Below are 27,900 nucleotides of genomic sequence, written 5' to 3' on the forward strand. Positions count from 1 at the left end.
GACTGGTCTGCCCCGCGGCCTGCGGCGGGCGCTGTGGGAGGTGCCGCCCGCGCCCACGCCTCAGCCAGTCACGCGCCGAGAGGCCGCGGCGAAGGAGAAGGGGCGGGGCGGGGCGGGGCGGGGCGCTGCGTGGGGGCGGGGCCTCGCGCTGTCCCGGAGCGGCTCTTAGGGCCGGACCCGCGCTGACCCTGCGGACACCCGCCGCCGCCGCCGCCGAGCCCAGCACTGCCCACCAGCTGCCACCATGAACCCGGACCTGCGCAGGGAGCGGGCCTCCGCCACCTTCAACCCGGAGCTGATCACTAACCTGCTGGACGGCAGCGCGGAGAATACCCGGCGCCGTCGGGAGATCGGTGAGGGCGGCGGGCCTGCTGTCCCCGGGCGCGGCTCGCGGCGGAGTCGGCTGGGGAGGGGGCGCAGGCCGCGGCCGGGGGCGGCCGGCGGGCCCCGGGCAGTGTCGCCGTCGGCGGCCGGGGACCGGGAGGCCCGTCTGTCCCTGTGATGTCCTCCGCCTCCCTTCCAGAGAGCTTGATCCTGAACGACCCCGACTTCCAGCACGAGGACTTCAACTTCCTCACGCGCAGCCAGCGCTACGAGGTGGCCGTCAGGAAAAGCGCCACCATGGTGAGGAAGATGAGGGAGTTCGGCATCGCGGACCCCGAGGAGATCATGTGGTTTAAGAAGTAGGTGTGCCCGCCGGCCGGGTGTTTTGTGGTTTGGGGGCCACTTTCAAGCTCAGTGTGTGGGAGACAGCGCCGGCTTCCGTGTGGCTGGGGTCTGCCGGTGTCCACCTCGGTCTCGCTAGAACGCTCCTTGGTCCCCAGCTTCTGCGTTTGTCCAGCGCTGTGAAGTGCGAAATGACTTCGCTTTTTGTCAGGGTACCTGCGTTTCCGAACCCGAAAGGTGTTTGTTTTTCCCCCAAGTTGCAACACCAAACCCTCTGTGTGTGTGGAGCAGGAGCGGATTCTGTTTTCGTGGAGTTGTGAGGATCTTGGGATTCCCACTTCTGGGAATACGTGGGCAGCGGGGAGGGGCTCAAGCCTCGGAGCGAACACCAGGCGTTCCGAGAACCCGGGGTTGTTGAGTCCCTGGCTGACTGAACGGCTGTCCCGGCAAAGTCAGGACCCCCCCCCCCCCCTACTGCAAATAAAAGCCGTCTACCCGATCCTGGGACACGGTCTCCGGCCTGTCGCGGCTCCTACACTTGCCATTGTTCCTGGGCCTTTCTACGTTTTAGGGGGACTCCTGTATCGCGAGCAGTGAGGATTCAGGCTGTGACTGCTGGATTTTCAAGAATGCAGACAAAGGAAACATGTTCTAAGTGCCGCCCTTGTGTAGTGATGCTTACTCCTTCCTTGTATGCTGCTCTGGCGCCTGGTGTCTGTTTCCAACTTGACGTGAATGAAACGGGTTATTTTGGACAGTAGGGCTCTCCTCAGACTGCACATCCAGTTTCAGTTATGAAGGCACTTGGTTGGTTGGTTGGTTGGTTGGTTGGTTTTTGGTAGCCCAGATCTGGAGAACTCACCAGCTTCCAAATGCTCTCTATTGTTTTTAGTTTGAAATTCATAGCTGTGGGGATATTGAGGTAGAGTAACTCTTAGAAGATTATGTTACTGAGTGACATGAGTTGGCTTTGAAAACTTTCAAAATTAGTAAGGTTTTATTCCTCAGGAAAAACAAGATGAAGAGGATTTTATTTCTGTTGTGTTTTTCTAAATGGCTGATGCGTTGTGTTTCAGAGTTGGTAGCGACGATTTCCTAACCTCCGGTAGTTCATGTGTAACCAGAACAGGTGAAGTCACGGTGAAACAGAGCAGAGTCCTCCGTGCGGGTTAAAGGTCTGTGGACACCAGCCAGTTTTGTGGATTATTTTTCGTGTGGCGTCTTAAAGTACAAACTCTAACACACCCTTTGACATCTCTCCAATGTCCCTAAGTTGTGATAGGGAGATCAGTTCAAGCTAGAGATGAGGATTGAAAATTAATCTTGGCAAGTACTGCGCATCTGAGCCTGGTTACACAATCCCATCAGCGTTGCAATCCCGTAGGTAATAATGCAGCAGTGTTTTGACTGTGACTCAAAAATAATGGGACAGGAAGCTGTGACTTATCAGTAATTGTGAAGTACACTGGATTTCTTACTTGTTAAAATGGGGCAGGATGCTGGAATTGACATAACAGCAAGATTTCTGTAATTTTTGGTATTTACGCCTTTTATATCAATTTCTCTTATCACAAAATAAAATTATTTATTTATGAGACTGTTTTGAAGTTGGCTGAATATTAGAACATAACTTAGAGATCTCTTTTTTTTTATTTTATTTATTTAGTTGAGAGAGTTACAGACAGGGAGAGGGAGAAGCAGAGAAAAATGTCCTCCATCCACTGATTCACTTCCCAAATGGCCGCAAGGGCCAGAGCTGAGCTGATAAGCCAGGAGCGAGGAGCCTCTCTGGGTCCCCCACGCTGGTGCAGGCACCAAGCACCTGGGCCATCTTCCACTGTTTCCCCAGGCCATTAGCAGAGAGCTGGATCAGAAGTGGAGCAGCCGGACTCAAACCAGCGCCCATATAGGATGCCGCTATTGCAGGCAGCCGCTTTACTCACTACACCACAGCCTGACAACCCCTCATTTTGGAAAAGAACATATCTGGGGCCGGCGCCATGGCTCACTTGGTTAATCCTCTGCCTGTGGCACTGGCATCCCATATGAGCGCTGGGTTCTAGTCCCGGTTGCTCCTCTTCCAGTCCAGCTCTCTGCTGTGGCCCGGGGAGGCCGTGGAGGGTAGCCCAAGTGGTTGGGCCCTGCACCCACATAGGAGACCAGGAGGAAGCACCTGGCTCCTGGCTTCAGATTGGCGCAGTGCTGACCGTAGCAGCCATTTGGGGTGAACCAACGGAAGGAAGACCTTTCTCTCTGTCTCTCTCTCTCACTGTCTAACTACCTGTCAAATAAAAAAAAAGTAATAAAAAAAAAAAAGAAAAAGAACATATCTAGTGGCCTTTGTTGTGTCCCACGTGTTTCACTGTTTCCTTGGATGACTTTATAAACCTCAGAGTGCTTTACTGAATTACTCAGCCTTCTCAGTTCCCTTTAGGGAACACAAGTGTCTTACATTTCTACCATTTTTAGTAACTGAATTACAGGGTTTTTTTCCTCAGAAGTGCATAGGAAAAGAAATAGGGAATGGGTTAATACTGCTGGTTTTAGTAAGAAAGGCTTGGTGTGTGGTGCTATGCTGTTGTTCCCTTTGAGTTATGATGCCTGCGTTTCATCACTCCTCGGGCTCTTGGTGCCTGCTTCAGTGAGACGTGTGTTCTGTGGAGTATGCGACTTCTGTCCTAGAGGAGCCGTAGCAGCTACGTAGGAGACTAACTCACTTCTTCTGTTCACATTCTCCTTTCTCTTCTCTCCCTGTAGTTTAACCTTTGATTTAATGTAAAAACCATAGACCTTCGGGTCTAAAAGGCGTCACCGGTGCTGCCTTCTCAGTATCTCCGGGATGGCTAGAGAGTCTGTCCCTGACGTCTCCGAGGAGAGATTTCCTTCCTAAGCCAAGCCTGCCAGCACTGCAGCAGAGAGAACATTTTCGTGGTGCTAGTGAGCAGCTTGTCCTGCTTTCATGTGACCTAGGGCACAGAGGTCGTTCCCTCTGCTCCAGCCTAATGAGTGAAGTAATTCAGTTTGTTAATTGGAAATGTTCATATCTAAGAACATACATGGAGAGAGTGTGCAAGTGGATTATGATTTGCATGAGGTACAAATGGGAGGTTGGTGTGAGCTTATTTTGGAAACAGGAAAATGAGGGCATACTGTGTCTGCTGCTGTGGTTTTTGTCCTTAAGATTTACTTATTTATTTGAAAGGCAGAGTGACAGACAAATCCTCATCTGCTGGTTCGCTGCCCAAATGGCCACAACAGCCAGGTCTGGGCCAGGCTGAAGCCAGGAGCCAGGAACTCCCTCCTGGTCTCCTACGTGGGTGACAGGGGCCTAAATACTTAGGCCATCTTCTGTTGTTTTCTCAAGTGCATTGGCAGGAAGCTGGACAGGAAGTGGCACTCCAGTGTGGAATGCTGGCCTGGCAAGCGTGGCTTTACCTGCTGTGCCACACTGCCTGCCCCTGCTGTCTCTTAGGTTGTAGCACAGTTTCAGGGCCTCCCCATAAGAAGGACAGCCTGCCCCTTCCTCCCCTAATCCATGCCCTGCTTCTTGTACAAGCCAAGTTAGACTGGTGCTGACACTGCTTCTAAGTCATCCTGTTAGAAGTCATGAAGACCAGTTATATGGGATGCATTTTGTACTTTAAGCCGTCTTTTATTTTTATTATTATTTTAAAATGTATTTAAAAGGCACAGTTACAGAGAAAAGCAGAGATGGAGAGAAACCTTCCACCCGCTGATTCCCTCCCCAGATGGCCACAACGGCCAGGGCTGGGCCAGACTGAAGCCAGGAGCTTCCTGCAGGTCTCCCCTGTGGGTGCAGGGGCCCACGCACTTGGGCCGTCCTCTGCTGCTTTCCCAGCACGTTAGCAGGGAGCTGGATGGGAAGTGGAGCAGCCGGGACTGAAACCGGCGCCCACGTGGGATGCGGGCACTGCGGGCGGTGGCCTTACCTGCTGTGCCACAGCGCCAGCCCCTGTGCTCTGAGCTCTTTAGATACACACTATGTGAAAGCACAAAACAGACCCCTATAAAACCTCCTGGTGCAGAATAGCCAAGGGCGACCTCTGTGTTTTAACCATTTTATGGGTTCTGTCTTATGAGAAGATGGTTGAGGACTGAATTTCAGTGTAATCAATGTTCCCTGACCGCTGGGATAAATCGTCAGCACGCCCACGCCACTGCCGCCTGCGTGAGCCCTGAAGAGCTTTGGAGGTCTGTGATCTCCCGTGGAGCATACATGTCCCCTTCCGCATGGAATGCCTGGGTCACCTGTGGAAAGCTAGTCTTCATTATTCTTCTTTAGGAACTTTTGTTAACAGCTCTACAGATAAGTATTCTGTGGTGGTCTTTTGATTATCAAAGCAAGGAAAACCTAAAAATAAAGCAAAAATTTAAAAAGCCACACACTTAAAAATCACACCAGTCAAACCAGCAAGTAATACCAGTAAAACCAAAAATAAAAGGGGCTTTTAAGCCAAAACTTGGGTGGCATTTGTTTCCTGGATTAAGTGTAGAATTTAAAAAAGAATACTGATTAGAGGGAGAATAAATACCACCAGGTCCTGCTGTTGGCTTTTTACATAGTAAAATGGTGAATTTTATTTTATTTAAATTTAATTTCACAAGAAAGAGGTCTAAATTTTCCCTGACCTTCACCTGGAGGGCCACGTCTGCTTGACCAGAGCTGGGGCCGTGTGCAGTTTCCAGAGTAAGGCTGAGACCCTTTTCTTTTCTCTCCTGTAGACTACAGTTGGTCAATTTTGTGGAACCTGTGGGCCTCAATTACTCCATGTTTATCCCCACCTTGCTGAATCAGGGCACCACTGCTCAGCAAGAGAAATGGCTGGATTCATCCAAAGGACTCCAGATAATTGGCACCTACGCCCAGACGGAAATGGGCCACGGTTAGTCCACAGCCGAGGGTCCGTGGGTAACCCACCTCAGGACTTCCGTTAACACTGACTCCTGGCATTTGATTTTTTTATTGCTACTACATATTTTGGATATTATTTTTAAATTGTCAAATCGTATTTCAGCTTCTTGTTTTCTTCTGGGTCGTTTCCCAATGCATTGGTTCAGACTTGGCCTGTAAACATCTTTCAGTGTTATTTCTTAAAGGTTTTTACCATCGCTGCATACCCTTTTAACAGATGCTGAGAAGTTTGGAAAGATGGGGTTTAGGGTGTGTCACAGCACCCCATTATGTTGGTCTGTCTGTAATGACTGTTGGAAATCCTTCAGAGGGTTAATGCCTCCGTATATTTGGAAGATACTCTGTTTGATGAAGTTAAAAGTCAAAAGCTGGAGCCAGGAACCCAGAACTCAACCCAGATCTCCCTCCTGGAGGGGGCCCATCAGCTGCTGCCTCCCAGGCTGTGCACTAGCAGGGAGCTGGAGTTGGGCGTGGAGGCAGGACTCAAACCCAGGCACTGCAGTGCACCCCGGGCTGCAGGTGTCCCAAGTGGGCATCCTAACTGCTGCGCCAGTGGGTGTTTAGAATTTGAGTTGCTCAGCTTCATAGTGAATTAGCAAAATGCAAGATGTGAAGAAAGGAAAAATGAGGAAGTGATGCAGGCATCAGGAAAAGTGATTCTGTGCATGCTTTACAGAGTGGCTTCAGGAAAGCATTCTTCATCATCACCTCTGTGGGGTCGCCAGCATTATGGGATGTGTTGTTAAATACTTGAGGTTTTAGCTTCAGGACGGCCCATACTGAAATGGCAACCTTCAGAAAGGATTCATAAGGGAAGAAAGGTGACAGACAAGTTTATGTAGTCTTCCTGTCCTAGATACTGTGTGTGCGTGTGGACACACGTGTGTTTTGTCATCTGTAAATAACTGCGTTACAGAACTTTTATGTTTTTGTTGTCATCACTGTAGAAGTTGTTTGATTTACTAGTCGGGTCATTCATAGGTTGCATAAGCTGTGTAATATCCTGAGGTTAATGAGTTTGTTTTACATAAATATAAATAATATATAAACATATATATGTTGTTGTTGGCCTAATGCTTCTATTTATAGAATACATTGAAAATGTACATTGGCCCTAAATTTTGAAGAGAGTCAGGCAGAACCAAAGACTTGAACTTCATTGGTTTGAGAACGGAAACTGGACAAAGTTCCTACATGGAGAGTTGGCATTTGCTAGTTTTCTTTCCCCTGCTGCTTCTGGTTTGGGATATTTTCTTGTATTTGAACTAACTGCTAATCTCTATAGTTTACTTTAGGAAACAATATTGTAAGGTTAGGTCTTGTTTGTTGCTGAAATCTTGTTATTTTGTATTGATGTTCTTAATTGACTTCTGTTCTTTTCCATGGAAGCCCATCAGTTTGTTGGTTAATTTGCATCTTGTGGCAGTTAAAGAATACACAGTACTTCAGCGTCAAGGAGATTGGCCATAGAGCAGTGTGAACAAAACGAAATCGTTATTTAAATCCTGAGGCTTCAGAAAATTGATCAACAGTGATGATCTAAAGCGTTCTCCCTGAAGTAGCGGGAACTTTGGCCTCGGGATTTCTCCACCTTACGTTGCTGCCGAGAAGTGAAGGGACTCAGTGCTGCTTTGTTGCATTCAGGGTTCCTGAGGCTCAGTCGCCTGCACAGAGTCTCAGCCGCCAGTCGGCCTTTTCCGTCTAAGTGTGACTGCTCTTCTGAAGACACTTAGACATTCCGCACACCTGCTCTGTGATCTCTGAGCCTTAAACCAGGCCAGACCCAGGAGGGCTGCGCTCCTGGGGTTCCCGGTGAAGGAGGAGCCTGTAGAAGCTGGTCTGGAGCAACCATCCCGACCACACATTTCTTTAGGCCACAAGCAAGGTCGGGTTCTTCTTCACAGACATTTGGTCATTTCAGGATCTGGCCGCTCAGAGGGGTTCTTGCCTTCTCTTCCGTTGTTTAGAAATACATTGCTTCTGCTGTGTTTCCTGTCCTTGAAGATGTAGTGTCTTTGCAAATTGCTATCACTTATGCTTAAATATGAAGCACAGCATCTTTCTTCCTTTAAAACTTGAAAGACAGAAAACTTGATTTTGTGTCATGAGTGTTCACCCTCACCCTGCTCTCTGCCCAGGCTGGAGGTCTCCTGTTCTCTTTCCCAGGTGCTTCCCTTCCGTCCTGGGCTTCCCATGTGACTTTGCTCCCTGAGTACTATTTGGGCTATTCTGACTTTCTTTTCTCTCTCTCTTCTTTTTTAAATTTATTTGAAAGGCAAAGTTATAGAGAGGTAGAGGTAGAGAGAGAGGTGGTGTTTTGTTTTGTTTTGTTTTGTTTTGTTTTGTTTTGTTTTGTGTTTGACAGGCAGAGTGGACAGTGAGAGAGAGAGACAGAGAGAAAGGTCTTCCTTTTGCCGTTGGTTCACCCTCCAATGGCCGCCACGGCCAGCGCACTGCGGCCGGCGCATCACGCTGATCCGAAGGCAGGAGCCAGGAGCCAGGTGCTTCTCCTGGTCTCCCATGGGGTGCAGGGCCCAAGCACCTGGGCCATCCTCCACTGCACTCCCGGGCCACAGCAGAGAGCTGGCCTGGAAGAGGGGCAACCGGGACAGAATCCAGTGCCCCGACTGGGACTAGAACCCGGTGTGCCAGTGCCGCAAGGCGGAGGATTAGCCTATTGAGCCACGGCGCCGGCAGTAAGAGAGAGGTCTTTCATCTACTGGTTCACTTCCCAAAAGGCTGCAACAGCCAAAGCTGGCCCTGTCTGAAGCCAGGAGCCAGAAGCTTCTTCTGGGTCTCCTACGTGGAGACCAAGCACTTGGACCATCTTCCGGTGCTTTCCCAGGTGCATTAGCAGGGAGCTGGATTGGAAGTGGAGCAGCCAGGACTTGAACCAGTGCCCATATGGGATGCCGGTACTGTGGGCGATGGCTTTACCCGCTATGCCACGGCGCCAGTCCTCTGATTTTCACACTATTGTTGATAATAGTATAAACTTCCCAAGAAATTCTTTGGGGTTGTGACTTTAGAATAGAATATCTCTCAGAAATGAATTACTGCATTGAAGGAAATGAATATTTTATAGGTCTGGTTGTATAATTTGAGGCTTTCCCTGAAACACAAAGCCAGCTTATAATATATTTAGCAAGTTACTAATGTAGCTGTGTCTCTACAGCTCCATCAACACAGTCACTTTATTTTTGCCACTTTAGTAGATGTCTGAGAGTAAGTTTTACTTTTCCATTGCTAGTAAGTTTGATTTACTCCTTGCATCTTCTGTGCATAAAATGAAATCTTTGCTGAAGTAGAATATGCCTCATGATGTGATAGCATTGTACACGTGTAATCTTTTTCCATTGCTTTCTGCCTTGTTAAACATTTTGGCCTTCTGGATCAACGGATGCTTCTCTGGATAGGTGCACATTCTCCCTCCTGTAGCTTGGGAAGCGTGTTTTCTTGGTCTGTGTTTATTGTTTTGACTTGTGTAGGATATGGAGTGAGAATGAATCTCATTTGGCTTTCTAGATTTCCGGTGTTCATTGACTAGTGATTCTTTCCTGTTAGGCTCTTGCTGGTTTTTCTTGGGGTTTTATAACAGATTAAATTTATTTCTGTTTGTTTCTTTTCTAACATAAAAATTGCTTTGTGTACTTCAAAATCTGACAGGATAGGCCTATTGTTATATTTCAAGCTGTCTGTATATTTGATATTCTAGGTGAATTCTTGATCTCAGTTTGTCAAGTTCTAAAACATACGGAAGCCTTCAGCAGCCTTTATGTGGAAGTCTTGTATTTTCTCGGGAAACGTTCCCTCTCTTCAGTCCCTCAGCCAGGAATTAGTTGTTTCTTTTCCTTGTACTCATATCTTCTTTCATACATTCTATTAGGTTATTCATGTTTTGTAAATAAGTTTTTAATATCCTGAGGAGTTACTTAACATGCTTTATTTTAAAGATTTATTTATGTACTTATTTGCAAGGCAGAGAGAGAGATCTTCCGTCTGCGGGTTCGCTCTGCAGATGGCCACAGTAGCCACCAGGGCTGGGCCAGCCTGAAGCTAGGAGCTGGGAGCTCCATCCGGGTCTTCCATTTGAGTGGCAGTGGTGGAGTGCATTAGCAGGGAGCTGGGGGGAGCAAGCAGCTGGGACTTGGACCGGCGCTGCCATTCCGGGCGCGGCGTCTCAGGCGTCCTCTGCACCACAGCACTGGCCCCACTTAGTAGTTTTCAAATATTTTATTACTTTTTTTAAAAAAAGATTTATTTATTTGAAGGGCATATTTACAGAGAGAGAGAGGGAGAGACAGAGGTCTTCCATCCGCTAATTGACTTCCCAGATGGCCGCAATGGCCAGAGCTGGGCTGATGTGAAGCCATGAGCCAGGAACTTCTGCCAGGTCTCCCACGTGGGTGCAGGGCCCAAGCACGTAGGCCCCTTCTACTGCTTTTCCAGGCGCATTTGCAGGGAGCTGGAGTGGAAGTGGAGCAGCCAGGACTTGATCTGGTGCCCAGATGAGATGCTGGCACCACAGACAGTGGATTTACCCACTAGGCCACAGCGCTGACCCCTAAATATTTCATGACTACTGTAGATTGTCTTTCCCTCTAGTGGAGTTTGTATTTGAATGATCCTGATAAAAATGCAGTTGATTTTTTTTCCCTTACAGCCTGCAGCTTTTCTCAATTCATTTATTATTTTTGATATTTTGTTGTTATTTTTGATTTCCTAGGATATGATCATGCTGCCCACAGAGGTGCTATTTTTCTTTCTCCTTTGTTGTGTGTTATTAATTTATTCATTTCACAATATTGGTTTGCTAGCCCTGTGTCATGTGGAAGGAGAGGCTGGGGAAGCCCTTTGATGCTGGGATTTTAAGAGAACTGACTGGTGCTTTGCCAAGTACAATGTCGATGCTTTGTAATTTTACAATAAGTTATTTAAAGTAAAATGCAATCTTTTCATGCATGACCAACTGTTTGCACCAAAGACTTGGTTTAAATCAGGAAGCTGTCACTGTTTGGTAACATGTCAGAATGTCATGCACTTCTGAATGATCCTTATTTACTCACAAGCCACATTTTTCTCCTGAAAGCGTTCTTCAGTCTCAGCGGTTTCTGGTTTGCTGTAGCTTTACTCCTTTTATTACTAGTTGTATTTTGTGATAACCCTTCGTATTCCATATCAGTCTTTTTTTTTTTTTTGACAGGCCGAGTGGACAGTGAGAGAGAGACAGAGAGAAAGGTCTTCCTTTTGCCGTTGGTTCACCCTCCAATGGCCGGCGCACCGCGCTGATCCGAAGCGAGGAGCCAGGTGCTTCTCCTGGTCTCCCATGGGGTGCAGGGCCCAAGCACTTGGGCCATCCTCCACTGCACTCCCGGGCCACAGCAGAGAGCTGGCCTGGAAGAGGGGCAACCGGGACAGAATCCGGCGCCCCGACCGGGACTAGAACCCGGTGTGCCGGCGCCGCAAGGTGGAGGATTAGCCTTGTGAGCCGCGGCGCCGGCCCCATATCAGTCTTAGCAGCTCCACACAGACCCAGGCCTTCCCGGGGCTGATGGGTGCCTCCCAGTGGCCTCTCCCCTGGCATTGCCCTGGGTCCGAGGAGTGCGGAACAGCCTTTCACAAAAGTGCTGAGACGGGCGCTCCCAGGTGTCAGTCTCCATGCAGAGTGTTCTCTTAGGTCCTAAGCATGACTTTATTTTTCTTCTAAGGCTGAGATTTTTTTTGAAAGCTGGCACAGTTGACATTCTGGTTTTGTGAGTAAAAGGCACTGTCATACATGAATTTTGTTTTGTTTTTAAATGATTGTAGATTTATAGGAAGTTGAAAAACTAGTACATAGGGTCCCTGTGAATCCTGGGCCAAGTGTACAAGAGTGGTTGTGGGTGCCTTTTGTGGGACTTCCACTCTTTTTTTTTTTTTTTTTTTGACAGGCAGAGTGGACAGTGAGAGAGAGACAGAGAAAAAGGTCTTCCTTTTGCTGTTGGTTCACCCTCCAATGGCCGCCGCGGCCGGCGCGCTGCAGCCGGCGCAGCGCACTGATCTGAAGCCAGGAGCCAGGTGCTTCTCCTGGTCTCCCATGGGGTGCAGGGCCCAAGCACTTGGGCCATCCTCCACTGCACTCCCGGGCCACAGCAGAGAGCTGGCCTGGAAGAGGGGCAACCGGGACAGAATCCAGTGCCCCGACCGGGACTAGAACCTGGTGTGCCAGTGCCGCAAAGTGGAGGATTAGCCTAGTGAGCCGCAGCGCTGACCAAGGGACTTCCACTCTTGATGCTGCCAAAGACAGCTCTGGGTTTTGTGTCTTTTTAGTGCTTTCTCCCTGGTCATCGGCCACGCTGAGTTTGAACCATAGTTTCCCATCTGGCAGACAGGATCAGAGGTGATGAGGTTCTTGCTCTGGTTTTGCCGACTTGAACAAGGCACTTAATTCATCTCAGCCTTAATTTCTCCTCCCTACACCAAGGGGTTCGGTTGCATCTTCTTCAATTTTTACATGATTGTTAGCTGAAAATACAAGCACTCAGTTGGATGAAATTGGTCAGTTCTTGCCAGAGCAGTGCACCCTGGTCGTTGTGGCCCTTATATAGAACAAAAAGTTAGAGAAATTTAAAAAGTGGAGTGTTGTTTAGGCGCATTTCTGAGATAATTAAATACAATAATAAGAACAATATAGAGTTGATAATTTGGAGCTGGAAATTAAACAGTGAAAAATAGGAATGTGGAAAAATACAAAGGTGTAAAGAACTGTTTCTGAAAGAATGACTCCACAAAGTGGATTTGAAGTTACTAGAACCAAGAGCTTTATTCTCCTCAGTGGTAATGCCTGTGTGATTAAATGAAGAGCTGGTTATGCATGAACCTTGACTTGTGTTATTATGGTCCTCACTAGAAATTGCATGTCGTTAATTTCTGAAATTACTGGGATGAAGAGCACTGTCGATTTTTGTATTAAATTTCTTCAATAGAACATGGCTGAAGAGTTGAGGCAATAAATTTGAATGACGTGATCACAGTTCTGTGAGGAATACAGATCGAGGCTGGACGCTGTGTGGACAGAACAAAGTATCCCAGCCTGGAAGGATCACTGAGACTGGCATCTCGGGGGGAAATAAAACTCAGTCTGGGGGTTCCCCACTGTCCCTCGGAGAACGACTGTGCCTCACCTTCTCTTCAGAGAGAGTTTTGTACCACGCAAATTCTCCAGCCACGCAGCCTTTCCAGATTTGGGTGGTTTCGTGCAGTATTGGCTTTGCAGTCGGTAGCCATCTGCCATCCCCCTGCCAACTTACGAGCAGTGGAACTTGCCAAGCCATATGAAGTAATACAGAAAGGGCAGTGCTCCGCCCCTGATGAAATGCACACGGCCAATCATACTCACAGAGGTTTTTTGTCCTTCCCTCGCTCTGTCTGTCCAAATGCAACTCTCTCACCTGATGACGCTCACCCACACGCCCACCCTGGGTGTTCTCCGAAGCTTTGTGCACCGAGGGCGGCCTGAGCCTCTGGATCTGCACTTGGGCATGTTCCTGCCCACCTTGCTCCACCAGGCCACCGCAGAGCAGCAGGAGCGCTTCTTCATGCCCGCCTGGAACCTGGAGATCACTGGCACTTATGCCCAGACAGAGATGGGTCATGGTACAGTGTATTCAGTCTACCTTCTGGGTTGGGCGGGCCCCTGTGAGCTTGGCATGTGTGCCGCGCCCACCGTGTGCTAGCAGTGGCATGGCAGTGTGTTTAAATGACCTCTCTCTTCAGAGTCCAAGTAGGTGCATAGACACTGATCAGTGGACATGAAAGGCTGTGTCACCCTATGGTAGGCTGGTTATGTTTTTCATGGCTTCCCTCAGAAATCAGGCCTTGCTGACTAAGTGGTTTTTCAAATCTATGCACATGAGGCCTGAACCTCTCAGTCTGTCCATTGTTGCTGTCTGACTACCTTGACTACGGAGACCTCAGTGTGCTCTGACAAATTCTAGAAGAAATACAGATTGGTAGTGTGTTTTTTGACTTGCTTAAGTAAAGACTTCCTTAAGGGAAAATAGTTGTTAGAACCAAAATGTGCAACATTTTATTCCTTGAGGTTATTTGTACCTTCAGTAAAACCAGGAATTTCTGAAGGTGGCTTGTCCAGAGGTTAGAAAAATTAAGACAAGTCATCCTTCCAGGCCATTGGTTTCAAACTCTGTACCTACTTCCTTTTCTTACCACACCCCACTGTCTTTCTTACAAACTCCAGGAACACTGGAGGTGGTGGCTGTTGCTCTCATCATCTCTTTGGACTTGGTCTCTGCCGTTTGTTTGCTTCTGCCTCTCTTTTGGGCTCCTAAGTGTCAGGAAGACTACACTTACATTCGCCAGTTGCTCTCATTTCTGTACAGTTGCCTCGTATTCAGTGCTGAGTACTGTTGTACAGAGCTTTCACAGGACTCAACGTAGAAGAATTGTGCATTTGAAAACATTTTATCCTTATCTGTTCTACTTGGTATGTTATCTTTTTTCTGTAAAAGTGTCTTTTTAGTGGAAGGAATCTTAAGTGCCTGGTTTCTTGACTCCCACTTGGGAGGGCTGCGGGTCAAACACAAGCTGGCCGTTTCTGCTATTCCACGTGGAAGTTTCTCTGTGTTTCTTCAGTGTTTAATGAGTTCTGGTTTTACCAGAGTAATCTGGTAAAAGGTTCTTAGCATTTGCTTCAGTATAGTATTAATAGAGAGGGTGCCACCTGGAACGTTTCTCTAGAATTCTTTTCAATGATGTTGGCATATCTGTGTTAGGATTTAAAGCAAATCCCCATCCATCTCTGGTAAGCATATGAAACTGGTAGTCTCCCTCATCTCACTGATGAACTGATTGGGACTAAGTGAAGGCCTGGCCCTGCAAGTCTAGGGGAACTCGGGCCTCATTGTTGGACTTGTAGAAATGGTTAAAAGTTACTATTCTCGAGCCGGCGCCGTGGCTCAATAGGCTAATCCTCCACCTTGCGGCGCCGGCACACCGGGTTCTAGTCCCGGTCGGGGCGCCGGATCCTGTCCCGGTTGCCCCTCTTCCAGGCCAGCTCTCTGCTATGGCCAGGGAGTGCAGTGGAGGATGGCCCAGGTGCTTGGGCCCTGCACCCCATGGGAGACCAGGAGAAGCACCTGGATCCTGGCTCCTGCCATCAGATCGCGGTGCGCCGGCTGCAGCGGCGGCCATTGGAGGGTGAATCAACGGCAAAGGAAGACCTTTCTCTCTCTGTCTCTCTCTTTCTCACTGTCCACTCTGCCTATCAAAAAAAAAAAAAAAAACTTAAAAAAAAAAAAAAAGTCACTATTCTGGAGAGGTGGCTCTGTAGGGTCATCTTCCATCCTGAGAACAAAAATAAAAAATGTCTAGGCCTCTCCAAAAAAAGTCACTATTCCAGGTCTTTTCCCCACCCCCGTAAGGATAATACCTTTTTAAAATTCTTATTTTCCATTCTAGCAATCATTCTGAAAGAAGTTCTTAATTCACAAGAACGTTAGCTGAAGCCTCTTCCTGTCACACAGGCTAGTTTTTCCAGAAAGCGGAACTGGTATGGTAAATATCATACACAGGAGTTGAAATTGGTATAGCTGCAACTTAGACATGAATTTCAAAGGATAGCAAACTCCTCTGTTAAATTCGTGTATCATGATCTTAAAATATGATTCTGAGTTGCCTTTGTAGCTTCTTTCAGTTGATCGAAACAAATCTGTAAACTGTAGAAATGGACCGTGCATGACCTTATTATCTTCAGCCTAATAGGAAACTCTCTGGTAGGCTAGGAAAGGAAACATCTTGGTTAACAGCCATTTGTAGCTCATCTACAAATGTGGTGTTCTTAGGTTTTTTTCTGTGAGATATTAGTCTAAAGACTGGGTGGGAAATTATACTCTCTTCTTATTTTTGCCCATACTTTATCTGAAGTAAATGTCATTTATTTCCTTAGGAACTCATCTTCGAGGCCTGGAAACCACAGCCACATATGACCCTCAAACCCAAGAGTTCATTATGAATAGTCCTACTGTCACCTCCATTAAGTGGTGGCCTGGTGGGCGTAAGTGAATGTTTGAGTATTTACTGGATGTTTTGAAGATTCACTATGGTTATGTTTAGAATACAAAGCTTATATGAGAATATCAGGTGTTTTTTTTTTGTTTTTTTTTGTTTTTTTTGTTTTTTTGTTTTTAAAATTTTATTTATTGAGAAGTAAAGACAGAGAGAGGGAAAGACAGAAAGGTCTTCTATCTACTGGTTCTCTCCCCAGATGGCCGCAGTGGCTGAAGATGAGCCTACCTAAGGTCAGGTGCCAGGAGCTTCTTCCAGGTCTCCCACGTGGGTGCAGGGGCCCAAGGACTTGGGCCATCTTCTACTGCTTTCCCAGGCCACAGCAGGGAGCTGGATCAGAAGTGGAGCAGCTGGGACTAGAACCGATGTCCATATGGGATGCTGACACTACAGGCAGAGTGCTGTAGTGTCAGCATCCCATATGGACGTGCTGGCCTTGAGAATATCATTTTTAAATACAGAAAAATACCCTAAGTCTTAACTATTCTGTTTCACACTTTCTGGTGGTACTTAATTAGATGTATTTATACATCTCACAGAGCTCAGAAATGACAGCTAACTTGTTTGTTTAGATAAACTATTCCCACAGGTTCAGTAGTCATCATTTATAGTAACTCAATATTTTTAACATGATTTATTTGAAAGGCAGTTAGAGGGAGAGAGAGATCCATTTTCCATCCACTGGTTCGCTGCCTAAATGGCTGCAACAGCTGGGGCTGGGCCAAGGTGAAGCCAGAAGCCAGGAACTCCACCTGGGTCCTCCATGTGGGTGATAGGGGCCCAAGCACTCGGGCCATCGTTTGCTGCTTGTGCAAGTGCGTTAGCAGGGAGCTGGATGGAAAATGGAGCAGGTGGGACTTGAGCCAGTGCTCCAGTGTGGGATGCCAGTGCCGCAGGTGGCAGCTTCATCAACTGTGCTACAACACCAGCCCTGACACTACGTTTTACTTAAAAAAGGCATACAAGAAAAAATGAGTATTCTAGGAGCACGAAGCAAAAAGCCACTCTAATCCATAGAGCTTTCTGCAGTGATGCAAGTGCTGTCTGTGATACCCAGCAGCTACTGGGCGCCTGAACTGCTGGCTGCCTGCGGAGCCGCCTGCGGAGCCGCCTGCGGAGCCGCCCTTTCGTGGCTGCCGGCTGGAGTGGCTGCAGCTGGGCGTGGGACTTGCTGTCTTAGGAAAGGCTTTCCGGACACATTGTTGATCCAGGCTGGTGTCACACTGAACATGTGCTCTTCCCCCTTGGAAAATGTGGGAATGTTTGCTCACTTCTCTGTTGATCTCTTTGACTTTGCAGTTGGAAAGACTTCAAATCACGCGATAGTCCTTGCACAGCTCATCACGAAGGGGAAGTGTTACGGATTGCATGCCTTCATCGTACCTATTCGTGAGATTGGGACCCACAAGCCTTTGCCAGGTAAGAATTGTTCATCTGATGTTGAGGTGAAAATGGAGTGAGCATTTCTTCTGCAAAAAGTCCGAGACCCAGCTGGCGAAGCAGGGGGCAGGCTGGGTTCCCGCGTGCAGCCCGCTCACGACTTTCCCTCATCTGTGGTAGGCATCACCGTCGGAGACATCGGCCCCAAATTCGGTTATGAAGAGATGGATAATGGCTACCTGAAGATGGACAATTATCGTATTCCCAGAGAGAACATGCTGATGAAGTATGCCCAGGTATACGTAGGTGGCAGACAGGAGCCAGAGGCATCCAGCAGGAGGATGGTGACTGTTGAAAACTACGGGTTACCAGGGGCCTGACGTTAAGAGGGTGATAGCGTGTGTTTACTTCTGGTGTTGTTTTCACTGTGTTGGTGTTTGGAAGCAGTTGGCAGGGGTGATAAGCACATGGAGTGTGCTAAACCATTGGTTCTCAAACTTCAGCATGAAGTACGGGTCGCCTGGAGGCTGATAAAATCCGGGTTGCCAGTTCTGGCCACAGGTGGGCAGTGCTACAATTTAGTTTCAGACAAGCTGCCAGATGCTACTGCGCTGCTACTGTTCCCAGGGACCACACTAGAACCTCACGGCGGCCACATGGGCCTAACAGAAGGAAGCATTCATCTCACGTTCTCCTTCCAGGTGAAGCCAGATGGCACGTACGTGAAACCCCTGAGTAACAAGCTGACCTACGGGACCATGGTGTTTGTCAGGTCCTTCCTCGTGGGAGAAGCTGCCCGGTCTCTGTCCAAGGCCTGCACCATTGCTATCCGATACAGTGCTGTGAGGCACCAGTCTGAGATCAAGCCAGGGTAAGGCAGGGGCAGAAGGGGTGGAAGATGGCCCGGATACTCGCACCCCTGCCACGCGTGCGGGAGACCTGGTACTCCCGGGTTCCTGGCTTTGGCCTGGCCCAGCCCTGGCTGTTGCAGCAATCTGGGGAGTAAACTCGTGAATGGACAATCTCTCTCTGTCTCTCCTTTCTCTCTAACTGCCTTTCAAATAAATAAAATAAATTTTTTTCTTTTTAAGGAGCATGGTCTTGTGGAGCCAAATAGCCTAGGTTTCTGTTTGTTTGTTTTTTATTTTTTTAATTGGAGAGGAAGAGAGACAGAGACAGAACTGCCATCCACTGGTTCACTCCCCAAGTGCCTGCAATGGCTGGGACCAGATTTGGCCAAAGCTGGGAGCTAGGATTACGATCCAGGTCTCCCACCTGAGTGCTAGGGACTCAAGTCTAAGCCTGCCATGGTCTGCATTAGCAGGAAACTGGAACTGAGAGCCAAAGCTGGGATACTCCACTGCAGGACACACTGACCGGAGCTTAGCTGCTAGACCAAGCATCCGCTCTGCTGACCTAGGTTAAGTGAAGACTGTGTGACTCAGGCAGAATCTTAAAAAAAAAAAAAAAAAGATTTATTTATTTATTTATTTGAAAGTGTCAGAGTTACGCAGAGAGAGAGAGAGAGAGGTCTTCCATCCGATGGTTCACTCCCCAATTAACCACAATAGCCGGGGCTGTGCCGATCCGAAGCCAGGAGCCAGGCGCTTCTTCTGGGTCTCCCATGTGGGTGCAGGGGCCCAAGGACTTGGGCCATCTTCTGCTGCTTTCCCAGGCCAGAGCAGAGAGCTGGATCGGAAATGGAGAAGTCAGGTCTTGAACTGGTGTCCATGTGGGATGCCAGCGCTTCAGACCAGGGCATTAACCTGCTGTGCCACAGCGCCGGCCCCTTCAGGCAGAATCTTAACTTCTCGGTTTCCCCATTTGTAGTTGGAGATGTTAATAGTAGTTATCCGGTGCTGTGGCACAGTGGAGTAAAGTCCCAGCCCACTGTGCAGCATCCCATATGAGCACCTGTTTGAGTCGCGGCTACTCCTCTTTCTCTCTTTACCTTTGGCATCCCATATGGGCACCGGTTTGAGACTGCTAGTTCTAGTCCCGGCTGCTCCTCTTCCAATCCAGCTCTCTGCTATGGCCTGGGAAAGCAGTGGAAGATGGCCCAAGTGCTTGGGCCCCTGCACCCACATGGGAGACCCAGAAGAAGCTCCTGGCTCCTGGCTTCAGATCAGCTCAGTCTAGCCATTGTGATCATTTGGGAGTGAACCAGCAAATGGAAGACCTTTCTCAGTCTCTCTCTCTCTCTCTCTCTCTCTCTCTCTCTCTTTCAAATAAATAAAAAGAAATCTTTAAAAAAAAAAAAAAAGATAGTAGTTACCAAACAGGATTTTTTTTTTTTTAACAGGCAGAGTGGATAGTGAGAGAGAGAGACAGAGAGAAAGGTCTTCCTTTTGCTGTTGGTTCACCCTCCAATGGCTGCTGCAGCCGGCGCACCGCGCTGATCCGAAGCCAGGAGCCAGGTGCTTCTCCTGGTTCCCATGCGGGTGCAGGGCCCAAGCACTTGGGCCATCCTCCACTGCACTCCCGGGCCACAGCAGAGAGCTGGCCTGGAAGAGGAGCAAGTAGGACAGAATCCGGTGCCCCGACCAGGACTAGAACCCGGTGTGCCAGTGCCACTAGGCGGAGGATTAGCCTAGTGATCTGCAGCGCCGGCCACCAAACAGGATCTTTATAAGGATTAAATGCATTAATGTACTAAATTGCTCAGACTAGAACCTGGCACACAGCGTTCTGTAGAAGCATTTACATGTTTATTTCTATTTCTGTCATTCAGTGAACCAGAGCCGCAGATTTTGGATTTTCAAACCCAGCAGTATAAACTCTTTCCGCTCCTGGCCACAGCCTATGCCTTCCAGTTCGTAGGCGCCTACATGAAGGAGACCTATCATCGGATCAATGAAGGCATTGGCCAAGGGGACCTGAGTGAGCTGCCGGAGGTGGGCATCCTATCGGATAATGTTCTGGAAAAAACGCTGGCGTTTTCTGAAAAGAAGAATATGTTAGAATTGTTTGCTGATTGAAAGTAGATCAGATAGGAGGATATGTGGGTTTCTCAGAAGTGGTGCACCCTGTGGTCTTTGGCAGTCAGAGGGAACAAGGACAGGGACTTTTTTGCTGAGCAAGACGGTGCAGAAGGGAGGGTGGTAGTGTTGAGTTCTGTCTAGTCGCTGGGCCTGTGTCTGCTGCCCTTAGGGAGATGTCTGTTCGCTCGCTGGGACTGGGACTGGGACACCACCGCTGTGCTGACAGCCTTGTGCTTGTCCCCCAGCTTCACGCCCTCACCGCCGGGCTGAAGGCGTTTACCACCTGGGTAACAAACGCAGCCATCGAGGAGTGTCGGATGGCGTGCGGTGGACACGGCTACTCCCACAGCAGCGGCCTCCCGAACATCTACGTCACCTTCACTCCCTCCTGCACCTTCGAGGGAGAGAACACGGTCATGATGCTGCAGACGGCCAGGTGAGAGTCCTCCTGTCTTCCTGAAAATCGCGAGTGCCTCTCACAGCCCCCGTCCCAGATCTCTGTACCTTGTCTTTGTATTTGTTCTTGAGAGGCGGTTGGGAGTCTATCCTGACTTGCTGTTTTATCTTGGGGTTGAGCTGGCAAGCATGAAATATCTGTCATGCAGCTAGAAGTTGTTGCAAGAGCGGAACTGCCAGGGGCCAGCACTGTGGCGCACCAGGCTAATTGCAGCTTGCGACACCAGATCCTATGTGGGCACCAGTTCAAGACTCGGCCGCTCTGTGTTCAGTCCAGTTCCTTGCTAATATGCCTGGGAAAGTAGCAGAGGACGGCCCAAGTACTTGCCAAGGACTGCCACCGTGTGGGAGACCAGGATGGAGCTCCAGGCTCCTGGCTTTGGCGTGGCCCAACCCTGGCAGTTGCAACCATCTGGGGAGTGACCCAGTGGGTGGAGTCACTGCGAGCATGTGTGCTTGTGAATTTTAGGTTCCTGATGAAAAGTTATGACCAGGTGCACTCAGGAAAGTTGGTGGGTGGCATGGTGTCCTACCTGAATGACCTGCCTAGCCAGCGCATCCAGCCACAGCAGGTAGCAGCGTGGCCCACCACGGTGGACATCAACAGTCCTGACAGCCTCACTGATGCGTACAAACACCGGGCAGCCAGGTGAGTCTGCCCTCGAGAGCAAGACTGGGGCGGGCCTCACGGATGAGACACAGCCATGAGTGCTGTTGACCGTGTCCTCCGCCTCGTGTTATCTTTCGTTTCTGAACAGATTAGTAGAAATTGCTGCAAAAAACCTTCAGACTGAAGTGAGTCACAGAAAAAGCAAGGAGGTAGCCTGGAACCTGACCTCTGTGGACCTTGTTCGAGCAAGTGAGGTCAGTGGTCATTCCTTCTGCACCCTCAGGCACCCACTGTGTTTTTAGTGCAGGAGCCCTGGTCACTGGGTGCTGACTCCAGGTTCTCACCCTGTTTTCTTTTTATTCAGGCACATTGCCACTATGTGGTAGTTAAGCTCTTTTCAGAAAAACTCCTCAAAATTCAAGATAAATCCATCCAGCCTGTCTTAAAGAATCTGTGTCTCTTGTATTCTCTGTATGGAATCAGTCAGAAGGCGGGAGATTTCCTTCAGGTCAGTATTTTCTAACTCGGAGGCTGCTCCAAAGAGTTCCCGGGGGCAGCGTTATGGTGCAGTGAGTTAAGCTGCGGCTTGAGACTCTGCTTCTGATCCGGCTCCCTGCCAGTGCACCTGCCAATGCAGGTGGGGGACCAAGTCTTTGAGCCTTTGCCATCTACAGGAGAGACCCAGATGAACTTTGTGGCTTCTGGCTTTGGTCTGGTGCAGACCTGGCTGTTGTAGCCATTTCAGGAGTGAACCAGTGGATAGAGTCTCTCTTTTTCTGCCTTTCAAATAGCTTTTAAAAAAATAAGAAGAAGAATCAGGGGGAAAAAAAGTTCATAAAAATGGAATTGAGATAAATTCATTTTGTTGCCAAAAAAAAAAAAATTGAAATCCAGGGTTGGCATTATGGTGGATCAGGTTATGCTGCTGCCTAAAATGACAGCATCCTTGTGGGGTGCTGGTTCATGCCCCAGCTGCTCTACTTCCAATTCAGCTTCCTGCTAGTGTGCCTGGGAAAGCAGTGAAAGACGACCCAAATGTTTGGGCCCCTGCCACCCATCTGGGAGACCCAGATGAAGCTTCTGGCTCCTGGCTTCTGCCTAGCCCAGCCCTGACCATTGTGGCCATTTGGGGAATGAATTAGCAGATGGAAGATCTCTATCTATAATTCTACCTTTTAAATAAATCTTAAAAAAGAAAATTGTAATCCATGCACTTTTTTTTTTTTTTTTTTTTTTTTTTGACGGGCAGAGTGGATAGTGAGAGAGAGAGACAGAGAGAAAGGTCTTCCTTTTGCCGTTGGTTCACCCTCCAATGGCTGCTGCGGCCGGCGCATCATGCTGATCCGAAGGCAGGAGCCAGGTGCTTCTCCTGGTCTCCCATGGGGTGCAGGGCCCAAGCACTTGGGCCATCTTCCACTGCCTTCCCGGGCCACAGCAGAGAGCTGGCCTGGAAGAGGAGCAAGTGGGACTAATCCGGTGCCCCGACCAGGACTAGAACCCGGTGTGCCGGCGCCGCTAGGTGGAGGATTGGCCTAGTGAGCCGTGGCGCCGGCCTTTTTTTTTTTTTTTTTTTTTTTTTTGACAGGCAGAGTGGATAGTTAGAGAGAGAGACAGAGAGAAAGGTCATGCATGTTTTCATAGAATCATTATAAACATGAATTTTTTTTTTAACTTTTATTTAATGAATATAGATTTCCAAAGTACAGCTTATGGATTACATTGGCTCCCCCCCGACCCCCCCATGAACATGAAATTTTAAAGACCACTCATGGAAGTCTTTAAGAAAAATGTTTGTCACATATTTGATAGTTGTGTGTATATTAGCTGTCTGTGTACATACGTGTGTCTTACTCTTTACTTGGGTTTCTTTTAGGGGAAGATCATGACCGAGTCTCAGATCACCCAGGTCAACCAGCGTGTAAAGGAGTTGCTCACTCTGATTCGCCCCAATGCCGTTGCGTTGGTTGATGCATTTGATTTTCAGGATGTGACCCTTGGCTCTGTACTTGGCCGCTATGATGGGAATGTGTATGAGAACTTGTTTGAGTGGGCCAAGAAATCCCCACTGAACAAGGCAGAGGTAAAACAAAAACAAGCCAGAAACAGTCTTGTCACCTTTGAAGTTCTTCCCTTAAACACTGAGGCGAGAGAGGCGTGTGGACAGGGTTTCCTCTGGAAGCTCTGAAAGCACTGTGGCCCTCACTTTATTTCAGCTGCAGGGTCAGAAGGGAACTGGGTTTTAATTCCCTTGAATATTCACTACTGCCTGAACGTCTTCAGATGTCTGTACAAGTGGAATACCTCCACATACCGTCCAGTGGCCACAAGTGTGGCCTCCTGGCGTCTGTGCCCACCTGAGCCTCCATCTCCTGACCCCTCGTCCTGGGCTCCAAGGCGGCAGGTTCTCTTCCTCGAGAGATCTCAGCCTGGAGCTCTGAAGATGATTCTTTCCAATACCTGTCGCCCTCCTGAACAAATTAACAGCAACTTACATCATGAAATACCCTGGATTTTTTCGATTATCCCAATATCTTTTTATTGTTGCTTTGAATTAGGATCCAAATAAATTCCAGGTAATTCCTGAACGTACGCTCTTGTACACGGGCAGCTCTTCACTGGTGTTTCTCCTCTCTCCTTCCTGCAGGTCCACGAATCTTACTACAAACACTTGAAACCACTGCAGTCCAAGCTGTGATGTTGCAAGGACAAGTCTGATCCGCACAGAGCAGCTGTGTGCAGCTCCTGTCACGCTTCGTACGTGGATCTGGGTGGAATCCTTATCAAATTGAAATAATCACAGAGCAAGGGCTAAATTGACCCCATTCCTCTTTCTATAAATGAAGGAAAAAATGAACAGATTTCAAAGATTAAGTGAAAAAAATAGATGTATTTTAAGTGCAATTAACACTGAATGAGATTCAGAAAAAGTTTATGACTTCATTTGTAACGCTGCTGATCCCATAGGCCAGGGCTTTTGGTAATTAGCAGAATTTAACTACTAAGTAGTTAATTATTTTCACATTTTAATTGCTAATCACTGGCTGTGTAGGTGTTTTTAAGCAAATTTTTTTTTCATGGGTGCAGAACCCCACCGAGTTCCCTGCTCGTGGTCCTGCACGCCTCCCGAGGTTCAGGACTGAAGGAAGGCCTGGGGGAGAGAAACGAATCCAGAAACCTGCAGGAACGGGTTCGTGCCTGCCCATTTTCTGCCTGTCTGCCTGCCTTTGCCAGTGCGTGGCTCCTGTCTGACCACTCACAATGGCGTTTTTCCAGCTGGGGACTTCTGTGTTTTTACCCCAGATCTACAGGACCCTTCACTCCTGTAGTCAGGAATTTCCCTTCCATTCAAAGGATCCCTGAATTGCTGTAGCAGCACTCACCTCCCCTTGTCCCCTGCTCCTTGGGAAGAAGCTGGTAAGAAAGCTAACCTCTGCACCGACTTGGGCCAGGTGCTGCGGCCTCACTCCTGGTGTTTGATCTCCCTCACTTCTGAAAGAGACACTGAAAAGAGAAGAAAAAAACCACAGTCCCTGCCCCTTCTAAGGGAGAGCCCCTGGCCATGGCGCTGCTGTAACTTTGGTGACCATATTGGATTTGGGGGTGATGCAGATTTCAAAATTCTGCCCTCTCGGCATAAGCCATTAAAATCTTGAAGGTGACAGACTGTTGGGCACTAAAAATACAAACGTCACTTGGTCACACTTCCACCCAGAAGTAACAGAAAAATCTTTTGACATAAGCTGTGTGTTCTGATGGTTGGTTCAGAGAACAATCATTGAAACTGGCTTGCAGATAAACGGAAGTTCCCTAGATGCTGAGTCTCACTGTTGATTGTTTTCCGTGTGTCCTAAGAGCGTCTGCCTGAATTGCTCAGTTGGCTTTCTCAGCCGAATCTGATTTGTACAATCAGTACATTTAAAGTTGACTTTGTGAACCTGAATTTTGTTCTTAGAGAATCAGTGTAAAGCAACATAAGCCACCTGATTTTTTTTTCTTAATCTGGTGACTGTATGTGCTGTCTGCCCAAGAAGCCAGTTCTAGAATCAGCCCTGAGGTTGTGGTGTGATGCCATGTGGTTGTCTCGGGACCTGGCATAAAGTCTTCAGGGGAACTGGTAATATAAGACTTAGGGGCTACAACAGAAATACTGTGTGGTGACAAAAGCTGTAATTGGGAAAGTTGATAATTGTGTTAAGATTGAAGATTAACAACAAGTTATTTCTTTGGGTATCTCTTGACAGTAGTTCAGGTTCTTGGAAAAACAGTAAATTTAAATGGCTTATTAATGACCTGTTACATCTAGATTTGTTCCAATTAGTGTTTAAACGCCTTCCCAGATGACTGCCACCCCCCTAATCTGGCTGCAGAAACCGGCTGGCTGAAGAGGTGTGTTCTCGACACAGCCTCCTTCCATCCGGCGTCTCAGCTTGTATGAAATCTGACATTTTAATACTAGCATTTTTGTTGACATTGGGATGTTTGTCCTGAACTTTAGTCAATATAATCAAACAGGGAGACCCAGTAAAACCTCACTGATCATACATTAAGAGAGAGCATGCCACACAAACAAATCTAAGTTATGAAGAAGTTTGGACTTAGGCTCACTAGTTTTAGAGAACACTGAACAAAACCAGAAGGAAGGAGACCTGCCCGGGCAGACGGCGTCAGCCAGCTGGAACTGCTGGAGTCGGAGCAGCGCTCGCGAGTGGCTCCGGGCATTTCCGGGGTCCTTGGCAGGATTCGGTGCGTGTTTGTGGTCGCACAAGGAAGCCAGACTCTGCTCCTGAGAAGTTTGGGTCTGCTCTGAGCCGTTTCCACAAAAAAAAAAAAAAAAAAAAAAAAAAAAGCCAAGACAGTCTTCCAAAACGATCGATTCTGGGTAGAAAGCACTCTGAACAGTATACAAAGTTGAGTCGAGGTTTCATAGAGATGTGGTTGCTACCTGTGGTGGATACAGGTTGATTCCGCTAGTGTTTGGGGTTCTGTGTGCTCTCCTAGATAGTACTGAGGCGGACGCGAGTGACTTCAAAGCACAGTTGGTCCCAAAGCCTCTGGGGGCCCTCATGTTCTTATCTTGAGAACAGAGTACTGCCAAGTATCCGGGTATCCTCAAAACCTTCACCTAATTGCGACGTGAACTGTGTTCATACCTTCTGAGCCTAGGCACTTGCCATTTCAGGGAACACGCCTGGAGTCAGCCACACTCGTTATTAATCTGTCAGATCTTGGTTCTTGGGTTTCTGCACCACAGGGCTTTGGCTGCAGCTCTCCAGATCCACAGTCCTGAAGGTCCCGAGGATTCACACTTCAGCCAGGCTCTGACCCCGCAGGCGCTCACGCCTGCCTGTGGAACGAGTCCCTGGGGGCAGCACTGAGGAGCAGTTAACAGATGATTGTGCTACCTGAGACCAAGACGCTTACTTTATTCCTGATAAAGGTTTTGGTCACCTCGGCTGATTGGCTGACTACTGCGTTCTTGGAGAACTGGAGCCACACTGTCAACGGCTTCATTTTAAATTCTTGCTGGTGGGGTTTTGCTTTCAGCTGTGTGTGCCAAGCTCTTCAGATCCGTTCCTGTGATCCACAGTCACAAACTTGCAGAGCCCTGCAGAGGTACCAGATGTGCGCTGTGGCACATCTGCGCGTTTGAGGGCGGTTCTGGCCTGGCCTTACGCGCCACTGAGCCGTTGGTTGTCTCGGAACGGTCACGGGAAATTAGGATTGATTTAAGAATCCTGAACTACAATAAGTAGTTTCGCTACAATACAGTTGACTTATTTTTAGGCAGCGCATGTGTGATCTCACACAGACTAATGACTACTTGGTAATCATTTTATTTGCAATTCCCGTGGCTCCTCCTGAATGACTTGCATTCTTTGGGATATGTAATTTGTGGTTGGTTTGGTTCCTACCTGGAAGATGCAATTTTGCATGTGGTGTTACCCTGGCTAGACATGTCCGGTGGGGGTGGGGATGGGGGTGGGAGTTCGAGGACGTGGGAGGGGCCAGCGCTTGTGAATCCTGGCTGGACAGCGTGACCCCGCATGGCCTGTGGGTAAGCAAACCACTAACTGTTCTTTGCTTTGTGAAATTGACTGTAACCGTTAATAAAACCCATAATGAGCACACACAAGAAAAAGTGTTGAGTATTTTTTTGTTGGGTGACAGCGTGGGGCTCAGGGGGCAGCTGGGATGCCCGGTAGGTGCCTCCTGGCTCCTCCGTTTCCAATTCCAGTTTCCTGTGTGTCTGGATGGTAGCCGGTGATGGCTCAAGCACACAAGTCCCTGTCGCCCACCTGGGAGACCCTCTGAGTTCCTGGCTCCGGCTGTCCGGCTGTCCCGACACTTGAGTGTGAGCCAACGGATGGAAGGTCCCTCCACTTTGCAAGTAAAAAATAATTCTAAAAATGTTTTATATTTATTTACTTGAAAGAGACAGAGAGGTCTTCCATTCTGCTGGTTCACTCTAGAGCTGAGCTGATCCAAAGCCAGGAGCTTCCGCCGGGTCTCCTACAAGGGAGCAGGGGCCAAGCACTTGGGCCATCTTCTGCTTTCCCAGGCCATAGAGAGCTGGATCAGAAGGGGAGCAGCCAGGACTCGAACCGGCGCCCATATGGGACGCCGGCGCTTCAGGCGGCGGCTTTACCAGCTACGCCACAGCGCCGGCTCCCCCTAGAAAATCTCTTTTTTTTTTTTTTTAAGAGTTCCGTCTTCAGCCCAGTGCCCTGCAGTGCAGCGGGAGCGTCTCAGTCCGGAGTCCTCGTCCCTGGTGGCGTTGACAGCGCCTAGCAACGCTCCTCCCAGCCAGGGAC

At 48.5% G+C, this 27,900-nt stretch overlaps 1 protein-coding gene across 4 annotated transcripts; it reads left to right on the forward strand.

The window, feature by feature from the left end:
- Window positions 1-119: 119 nt before the first annotated feature.
- On the forward strand, window positions 120-24,900 carry ACOX1 (acyl-CoA oxidase 1). Of its 4 annotated transcripts, XM_070060288.2 has the most exons (15): window positions 133-353; window positions 524-683; window positions 5,410-5,570; window positions 13,074-13,234; window positions 15,543-15,650; window positions 16,961-17,080; window positions 17,222-17,337; window positions 17,743-17,912; window positions 19,773-19,935; window positions 20,268-20,458; window positions 20,948-21,127; window positions 21,237-21,342; window positions 21,453-21,596; window positions 22,962-23,168; window positions 23,733-24,900. In XM_070060288.2, the coding sequence occupies exons 3-15, from the start codon at window positions 5,506-5,508 to the stop codon at window positions 23,781-23,783; spliced, it is 1,782 nt and encodes a 593-aa protein (XP_069916389.2). In that variant the 5' UTR covers window positions 133-353; window positions 524-683; window positions 5,410-5,505; the 3' UTR covers window positions 23,784-24,900. The 4 variants fall into 4 exon arrangements, with proteins under 4 accessions (XP_069916388.2, XP_069916387.2, XP_069916389.2 ...); XM_070060287.2 differs by lacking the exon at window positions 13,074-13,234 and having other exon boundaries at window positions 120-353; XM_070060286.2 differs by lacking the exon at window positions 5,410-5,570 and having other exon boundaries at window positions 123-353.
- The last annotated feature ends 3,000 nt before the right edge of the window (window positions 24,901-27,900 follow it).

The sequence above is a fragment of the Oryctolagus cuniculus genome, chromosome 17, assembly GCF_051225735.1.
Source record: "Oryctolagus cuniculus isolate XC-2025 breed Fujian yellow rabbit chromosome 17, ASM5122573v1, whole genome shotgun sequence".
Classification (NCBI taxonomy): Eukaryota; Metazoa; Chordata; class Mammalia; order Lagomorpha; family Leporidae; genus Oryctolagus; species Oryctolagus cuniculus.

Coding starts and splice junctions, on each gene's coding strand:
- ACOX1 (XM_070060287.2), top strand. CDS start 245: ATGAACCCGGACCTGCGCAGGGAGCGGGCCTCCGCCACCTTCAACCCG. Junction 15,651..16,960: donor TAAGTGGTGGCCTGGTGGGC/GTAAGTGAATGT, acceptor TTGACTTTGCAG/TTGGAAAGACTTCAAATCAC. Junction 20,459..20,947: donor ATGATGCTGCAGACGGCCAG/GTGAGAGTCCTC, acceptor TGTGAATTTTAG/GTTCCTGATGAAAAGTTATG.